Raw genomic sequence first — 9,624 nt, forward strand, 5'->3', positions numbered from 1 at the left:
GTTTTTCTTTGTCTAAGGGAACAGGAAGATGAGGATATGAGAATCAAACTTGGGCCTCACTAGTCTCAGGGAATTTGGTCATCAGCTTCAACATAAACAAGACTTCACTACAGCTCTTTCGGACGAATCTCATTTTTGGTTACACAAGGAAAGAAATAATAAAGTGGCCCTTGAATAAACAGATGTTATCTAAAAGAAAAAGAGTTTTCATACTCTAGACATAGTATTTGAACTCCATTTCCCTCATGAAGTCCTGCCTCTTATAAAAGCAGCTCAGCTGCCTCACCCCAAACTCAGACAGTTTCATATTCATCAAAAAATGCACACGTCGTTAAAGACGCATTGACTGAAATCACATATTTCTAGCCTCCAGGTTAAAACCATAAATATAGAGCAAACAGTTAAAATATTTGAGACATAAAAAGGTAATAATCTCCCTGATGTTCAAAACATAGTATCACAACTAAGCTTCAACTTTTGGCAATGGAGAATAATGAGTCTTATTTTCTTAACCCTAATCCTGGACAATTTACCGAAATAAAACTAGTATTATTTAGCCATGGATACTTGAACTTGATAACAGTTGTTACACTAACAGACATCAGAACTCAGCTTCATATGATCGTTTTTAGTCTACCCATTTTATATTAAGCTGACATAGTTTGATACGACACATGGCTCATTTGTGTGAGGTTTTTTTCCCCCTCTCATTTTTCCTTTTACAAGAGTGAGTTTTGTCATATATATAGATAAAACCTATCCCACAGTTGTGTACGGGGTTTTGATTTGCTGTTCTTCTGGGTTCCCCCACAAGGTGCTAACATTGCGATACATCAGAACCGGCTCTTCCACTTCATACTTCCTTTTAACCTCATGCTCACCAAGAAACAAGATTTCTCGTTTGTCCTTAACAAAGGTGCAGTATGCTCTTCATATGATTATATTTTCTATAGCTCCCATTGCAGCTCTTAAAACATACAATCTACATCCAGAAATGTAACAGAAGGCTCACCTCCCAGGAATCTGACAAAATTAAGCCTGGACTTGTAATAAAACGAGACTCTATGGACAAGAAATCCTGAGGGTTTTAAGTAGCAGACCTTAAAAAAAAAAGTGTAAAATGGCAAATCTACAGAATTCCACAGCAGGGATATGATTTGACACCGAGGTCTACAGAACATTTCTGTAAGTGAGGAAACTATTCAAGTTCGAATTTGAAACCTAACACAGAAACTAACACTCTAGTTTTCTACTGACCTATTTAGCTTTGGAGTCTTAGGTAATTCCTAGGGAAACTGGATAAGTGTCAGTTAATTACAAAAAGATGGTTCTTTGTACATTCCAACTTAATTATTCTCACACAAATGCCATTATTTTTCCCCTTGTCCATTGTAGAAGGAAAGTGGCAGGCTTGAGAAAGGCATATCTCATCTGTTTGTAAGAAGCTAATTGAATTACATTTGCACAGATCGAGTCTCATGTTTTGCTTTTCTTCTGATCTTGATGCAGTTTTGGAAAGTACATTTCAGAGGCACTTTTCCATCATATATACATTGCAGCCTTGTCCCTCTGCTGAGTAAGAACTGTCCTAAAGAGACAACCTATGCTAAGAGTGTCTGGGTAGATACATTTCAACTCTATTGCACTTCAGTCCAGATTCACTGGAGTCCATACACACAATCTTCAACTTTGGTTAAACCTCATGGTGGGCTTGGGATGATAATCTCTGAGGAAGCAAGCCTGAAGTGCTATGTCCCATCACATAACTTAGTGACTTTACTGCCTCTGTGCATCTATTACCTAGCAAGCATGTATTCTTCAAGTGCACTGTACCTTCCTTATGACTATCTTCACTATGATGTAATTAGCAGAGCCTGAATAGGTTCCCTGGGAATATCTGTATTGAATAGATCAATCACTGAAAATGTGCTTATATTTGGCGTGAAAAAAAAAATAGTAAATGGGCAGAAAAATACTTCATTCTGCCTCTAGACCTAAACACAACATAGAAAAACAAAATGCAATCTCACACCAATTAGCTTCCCCTTTGTATCTAGTGTATCAAAAGCAGTAGCTTGAAATTATTTGAGTCCTTGGTAGTGAGATCACATTGAAGACAAATATATGCAAGGGAAGAGATGGCAAAAAGAACCCAGTCCCCACAAATGAACTGTAAGCTCAAAAATCCCAAAGTATGAGGTGGTACTTAAGTATTGCAGATCAGGTTCCACCACATGAGAAGCTGTATGGATAGGAAGCAAGACAACCACCTACAAGGGGCTTTAAACCTAATCAACAGTCATATGTGACATAAAACTCCAAAGCCTCTAAAATCCCCAAACCCAGATTTATTTATTATGTTTTATTACATCCTCTTTTTTTTTTGTTAACATACAAGCTACATATTGAAATTGCTCATTAAGATAACTCTTTAAAACATAATGAAGTATTAACCTTATTCATAAATTCAGGAATAAGGGTATTTTTATCACCAATTATTTTTTTACCACAATTTCACGCAAGGCAGTTTTTGCTGTTTCCGTCTCAAGAAATGTTCTGAAGCAAAGCTACCCCTCTACAATTGGTTTTGTGTAACTTATATATACATACTAGTTTTAAACAGACTGTTTTCTTCTATGATGCTAGAAGGCCTTTGGCTCACCAACTCCATAAAAATTTTTCTGTCTTGAATTTCAGAAGTGCTCACAATATTCATCATTAAGTATTCTCTCCTATACATTGTACAGTTGTATTTCTTCAACAGAACCAGAAATCTTTCATTTTATGCATTCCTACAATATATTTGCTCTCCTCAGAGTAGCATTACTTTCATTACTTAGAAAATTCAACAAATCAATAAAAGTACACAGGTTTTCCCTATCATCTACTTCAAGCTGAGCTGCCAGGACCCAGAATAAATTCGTGTTAGCTCTCAACTCCATGACCTTCTACTTTGTACTTTTAAATTTCATTTCATTTCTATTAGTTGAGTTCCCAAGGTCTTCGAATTCTACCTGTTTGGTATTCCAATCCTCAGTATTGGTTGTGTTTTCCAACTCTCTGCTCTCGAGCTTCACTGCCACACTTCTAATTTTAGACTAAACAAGTCAGAGAAAGAAAGTGTCACAAGAGAAAAAGCACTGAAGAAATGTAAAGAGCCAGCCCAAATCCAACAATCCACCAGTGACAAAGCTGGATTGATACAGGCTCCCCAGTTCCTAGTCCTGTATTTTCTTTATCACCTAACACTATGTTTCTGATCAGGTGTGAGGAGGAACTCATAGGCTCAGAAAGGTGATGTACATGAGTTACTGACAAACGAGTCTCCTCAGTGGATTGTACCAGGGGATGATAGTCCATGACCAACCTGGGAAATCTGATAGCTAATCTACTTTTATATAACTATTTGTACTGATGATCATTATATGTAACTATTTATCCACAGTAAGTGTGAGAAATATATACACACAGATGATGACATTTCATGCCCTGGTTCTTAGGCATGCACAGTCTCAAAGCGTCTCCGGGCATATAATGCATAGAGGTTTTAACATGATAGCTTGAACTGAAACTCTGTAAGCAATAAAATTTAGAGAAACAGCTTAGTTAATGCTCAGAACGTGGTCTGGCAGTCTGCCATGCATAAACATGCACTGAAACCAGAGTTCATGCCAAGATTCTTAGCTTTCAACTTCATAGAAATTCCTTGTATGGTTTATACTAGATCCTCCAAGTTTTAACTTTTCTTCTTCCTTTTTGTAGTTTAATCCATAGCTAGTTGAACTTATTACCTTTTTATATATAAGCATTAATAATGTAATAGACAACTCCAATAAGAAACTAACAGAATTAGTCTATTCATATTATTTTTATTAAAGACAAGCCTAACACTAAGAGGACACTTTTTCTATCCCTTCTGTGCCAAGTCTCTCTGACCACAATGAGATGATACAGTGTGACCTATCACAGTAATATGTATGGCAATTCACATAATAAATGCTTCCTATGACTCATAAGAATTCACTTGGCATTCAAGTGTCAAATTTGCACTGAAATTCCTCTTAAACCAAAGTATCTCTCCCAACAGATTTTATTGAAAGATCGAGGCCTTAATATTTGTGCTCATAACATCAAAAGGTCTAAGTTGACCCTTGTATCCCTGGTGTCTGCTTTTCCAAGCCTCAGATCTGTACAAAGCAAATAGCTGCAGGTCCTTCCTACAGACTTGACTTTGCTTAGGTTTTTTTCTTTTTCTAGTAATGATTACATTGATTTAGTTTTTATTTTTTAAATACTTAAGTAACTGACTAGGTCTAGTTTGAAAGTACATATCAAGATAGATTCAATATATGGATTAGTTGAACAATACATTTCATATTACCAGAGATCCTGAGGTCCATCCTTTGTTTTTCACAGCTTCGACATATAGTTATGATGAAGAGAAATACTATTAAGTCCTATTTTATAGCTGTAGATAAGACAGGGCTAAGATTTTGTCACTGGTCACATAGAAAGCCCATGGCAGACAAAGAAAAATGGATGGAAGACAGACAGGAATATCAAGTTCAGATCATGCCGAAAGATTAATACATCAGATATTGCACCATTATTGATACTGGACAATATGCAAGATTTTCAACAGTATGTGCTTCACAACAGATCAGTCATATTGGCCTTACTAGTCATTTACAGGTTCTGCCTATTTTTAAAAGTGGAGCACTTGAATATTCTACAAATTGTGTTCAAATCATAAAAATGTATTGTAAAGTATTGTTCTAAACAGATCCCGTGAGTCCTTTTGAAAATGTTGACAGGTCATCATTTCACACTATTAACTTCAGACTTAAAAATTTAGCTTGATTGTGTGGATGTATTGCAGACTTCAGATGAAGTGTGCTTCTGGGCTCTCTTTTCACAGAAGAAAATTAACGACCGCTGGGCCATTAAGTGCAACTACTGTGCTGTCTTTGCCCAAAAGAAATATGGGTCATACTAAAAAAAAGATCAATAGCTGTCTTCGCAAATCAGGCCATATTAGACTGTAGCTCAATAAGGCTTACTGACCAATTGATTTTTAAAAGAATAACTGAAAAAGTTGAGAGAAGCCCAATTTAAATCTTTACATTCAATTATATATCATCTGTAAAAAAAAACCCCACCCAGTACTGCAGCACTATGACAGATTCACACATACATGTGTGAGCACAGATGTTTGTGCTGCAAGCATGTGCAGAGTTTTGAAGTGGCTACACCCCAAACAATCAAATCTTGGCTCCATACATGCAGAGTTCCTCCTACTCTACATAAATATTTGTGTGATTTTATTTATATAGCATGACATAAAATTCTGAAAGCTACTAAAAGTAATTATGATATTTGCTGCAACCCTGCTTCCACAGATTTACAAGGCATGAACTAGGTTTTCTTCTCCGTAGCAGCTGTAGAACAGACCAAAGGTTTTAAGTGAAACACCATTATCCTGTGCAAAGCCCACATCAAGAACTGCATCTAATAATGTTGTATATACAGTTACAGTTTAAGAACAAAGGGAGATGAGAAGACAGTTTCCATACATATCAACAATTATGAATTAAATGCTAGTCTACTCCATATATAACAGCTAATACTGCTATGCTGCTTTTCACCAAGTTTGTTTTAACACAGATGTTTTAACACTATCCCCAACAACACAGCCACGAAGCAAGGACCAGATTTCTCCTAATGACATCTCTGTATGCAAGCACGCCATGTCTACCATACCTACTGTGTTGGCAGCAACTCTACCTATGCACATATTCATATGTGGACACAGAATATCTCACAGAAGATGATGCAGTAAAACACTTTGGCTGAAGACAAGTTAGTTGCAACCATAAGCTTTTAATATTTTCTTTTTGGAGAAAGCTTGGCAGGAAATTATTAGTAATCTCTGTTAATTTGCCACATAAAAGGTTTCATGGGTCATCATATGCATTTGTAACATGCTAGTTTTGATGAAATTAACTAGAAACATTAACACATCTGGGTAGAAAGATACTTCGAATTAACTTTATACAATTTGCTTTTGCTCGGCAGAGGACTGGTTAAGAGGTCTGGAGTTTTCTTCCATAAAATTATGCTTCCTACAGAAAAGAGTTTTGAGCTTTATGGTTCTGTTAGTAATTTTGGGAAGTCTAAAAAACCATTTTCAGTTGTGATGCCTTAAAATGTGAAAGAGGTAATCTTCCCAAACACCTTCTGTAGGAAGAGGAAAAATTTCTCTTACAGTTGCAGTTATGAGATAAGGGAAAGGAGACGAGAAGTGTCAAGGAGTCCAGGCTCCAACCCCAACCACCACCTCAAAAAAAACCCAAACCCCTCAAACAATAAAACCCCACATCACAAAAATCTGCATAAAATGAAATAAAAACTTTAAGCTCAAGGAGTGTGATTAATATAAGACCTTAATTTGGTTGAAAGATGTACCTTACTATAAACTTGTGCCCTGCTATAATCCTATCCCTAGTTAAAAGTGATTTTGGATTACTGTATCAGTCCTTTATTCAATGTACCATGTTCAAATGCTGCTAAGCTCTTGACATCAAGTTGGATGTAGAAATTAGCAAGTGAAATCCTTAACCTACATTCCCCAGGAGACTAACCAGATATTAACAAAGATTCCCTTAGAGCCTGGTAATCTATGAATCCTTATTAACTGTAGAATCTCCTTAATAAAACAGTAGTTACTGTACACCTATTACAGAACTTCAACAGTCCCAGTAGGTGGATGTCATCACACAAATATACATTTCAATGCATCTTAAGGCCATACTTTGTTACACTGAGATTTAGAGCAGCATGATCTCTCAGACATAGATACAACCACAACCACAATTACAAAAAAAAAACCCAAAAAGGCAGAGAGAATAAGCTAGGCAGAGCTAGGCAGGAACAGGTCACATTTCAGGGTAATATTTTAGCTTCCTCTTTGCCAAGAAAGATACAATGTTAAGACCAGAGGCAAACACAAGTTTAACTTGTCTGTATATTACAAAGCACCAGAGCTTCCTAAACAAATAAACAAACAAAATTCTGACAGATTACTACTAGCAGAACTGTTGGCCAGCTCTACCCTTCCCTTTCCTAGAGGGGCTGTGCACCCAGAGTGCGCAAATCCCAGGCAATAAGGAACGCTCAACCTCAATGTGCTGGTGATCAACACTAACAGTCATGTTTCCCTTAACCAGTCTTGGGCAGACTGAAGCAGGGTTTCTTCTGCGTGCTCCAGGAAAGCTTCTTCAGCACATAGACAATAGAAGCAAAAGGAGCTGTTTGCTATGAATATTTAATTTCCCTTTCTCTAGTCATTGACTCAATACATGCAATTGTATTCAAACTAAGGGAATTCACGAATTAAACTTAAGAAAGTGATTTGTTCTGTACAGACATAGGTCATAACACATCTTGAAATTACCCCTCTTTTGTAGGCTAAAAAAAACTGAGTCAAAACACTGCTTCCTCTAACCCTATACCAGCATCAAAGATCTCCATGAGCAGAATTGACAATACAATGTTTTCCACCAAATCTGCAAGCAAAACAACCCTTCACCGTTTACCACCTTGTAGCTTGAACTGGTAAATATTCCCTTCTTACACACACCCTGTTTCATCTTTTTACAGTTAACTAGCCTCTTAAGCAGCAGGCACAGAAACTTCATTCAAACTTCCTCCCCAAAGGAAAATTGAAGACCATATGTTTTCTGTGAGACTGACACCTAGCTCAAGCTGCCTTGATCGATGGGGTAATCAAGAACGCCAGCACTGTCTGTCCAGCTTCCAAACAGCTCTGAACATCCTTCATGCAAGCAGCAACCAGTTGCCCAAGCTGCATCTCTCTTATGCCCACGGCTTCTACAAGCCAGCACCACCCACTGAGAAGATGCTATGGTCAAATGGAAGAAACAAGAAGTATACTGTAAACATGGAAGTACTTACATCCCTGAATTTGTTCCAGTACTTGTCTTTATCATACTGCGAAACAGTGCTCAGCCATTTATCGTTGTCCAGGAAATTGCCATGATTGCTATTACTCGTGATGATTTCAGGATGCCGGCTCTCCACTTGCAGGAAGCACCAGGCTGCAATTACCAGCACCCCCGACATCTGCAAGGAGAGGAGAGTAGCGGAAAAGAGCGGGGCTGCCGCGGAGGGCTGCGGGGGTGGCTTTCTCGGGCGGGGAAGTTTGAGAGGACCCAAGTTCGGGCTCGTCTCCCCTCACGCCCCTCGCCAACTTCTGGCTGCCGAGCTGCCAGGTCCGCCGAGACCCACCCCACTCGCCCTGCCTGAAGAGGCGTGGAAAAACAGCAATGAGAATAAGAAAAATCAAACAGGTCACCTGGGGCCAGGCAGAGAGCAGCCGGGGGAAAACGCGGCGTTATGATACCCCCATAAAGCCTCCCACTGGGGCAGCCAGCGCCGTCCCCACGAAGTTTGGCTTCCAGAGCGCAGAGGAAGCCCCTACCTCCAGGCAGTGCAGCTGGCCAGGGTTCCGAGCACCGTGCGCGCCGCCGCGTCCTCCGCCGCGTCCTCTCCTTTGTGCGCTGCCGCTGCTCGCGCGGCGGGTCGGGGCGGCGCGGGCCCCGCGTGGGCGCCGTCAGCGGCTCCGGGCGTGTGTGTGCGCGGCGGCGGGCGCGCGGCCGGCAGCGGCCGGGCTCTGGCGCCATCTACCCGCCGGGCCGCGGCGGCGCGGGGCGGGGCGGCGAGCGGCGGACGGGAAAGGCGCGGCCGGGCTCTCGGGCACCTGCTGGAAAATAGACTGTCGAGCCAACGGCGGGCACAGGGCACAACAGGCGGCTGGGGACGGCGCCGGCGGGGAACAAGTCCGTGGGGAGAACTAGGGAGGATGTCCCTGAGGAAGGCTGGGGAGGATGTCCATGGGGAAAGCTGAGGAGGATATCCATGGGGAAAGCTGGGGAAGATGTCCATGGGGAAAGCTGAAGAGAATGTCTGTGAGGAAAGCTGGGGAAGATGTCCGTGGGGAAAGCTGAGGAAGATGCCTGTGGGGAAGACGGGAAAGGATGTCCATGGGGAAGGCTGGGGAGGATATCCCCGAGGAAAGCTGGGGAGGATGTCCATGGGGGAAGCTGGGGAAGATGTCTGTGGGGAAAGCTGGGGAACCTCTTTAGAGAGGTTGACAACAAAGTTTTCACAACTGCTGCACTATGAAGAGTTACAGAGACATAAAACTGGCCTTACACTCATAGAAACCCCAACAAACATGAGCTTTTATGAGCCACAGGTGGGATATGACTGTCCTCAGTCAATGATTTTACAATTTACCATGCAAGTCATCCCAGATTTCTTAATTTATTTTGACAAGAAGCTCCACTCCCTTGGTCACACATCCCACACCATGTACAGCTTTCTGCTCCCACACTGGATAATGAAGTAGGGGACTGCCCTGGCCATCAGAAGAGTGTAGAGGAAAATCATCTTCCATTTTTAAGAAGGAAACAGATGAGGGGAGCTACACAGTGGTCTGGAAACTAGGGTGAAGGGAGGAGACCTCCTCCATGAAGAAAGGAGAAAGATCTCCACTGTCAACTGAGGAGGTTGTAAAGAGGGATGTTGGAATTTGGGTGATTG

At 40.7% G+C, this 9,624-nt stretch overlaps 1 protein-coding gene across 1 annotated transcript in view; it reads right to left on the reverse strand.

The window, feature by feature from the left end:
- Positions 1-8,582, reverse strand: part of SPOCK1 (SPARC (osteonectin), cwcv and kazal like domains proteoglycan 1) — a 315,938-nt gene extending 307,356 nt beyond the window's left edge. Inside the window, exons 1-2 of the mRNA XM_062002468.1 lie at positions 8,501-8,582; positions 7,975-8,142 (exon numbers count right to left, since the gene is read on the reverse strand). Of these exons, the coding sequence (XP_061858452.1) occupies positions 7,975-8,142 (168 nt within the window). The 5' untranslated portion in view covers positions 8,501-8,582. The remainder of the gene's footprint in view (positions 1-7,974; positions 8,143-8,500) is intronic.
- Positions 8,583-9,624: the final 1,042 nt, after the last annotated feature.

The sequence above is a fragment of the Colius striatus genome, chromosome 9 (genome assembly GCF_028858725.1).
Source record: "Colius striatus isolate bColStr4 chromosome 9, bColStr4.1.hap1, whole genome shotgun sequence".
In the NCBI taxonomy this organism is placed as follows: domain Eukaryota; kingdom Metazoa; phylum Chordata; class Aves; order Coliiformes; family Coliidae; genus Colius; species Colius striatus.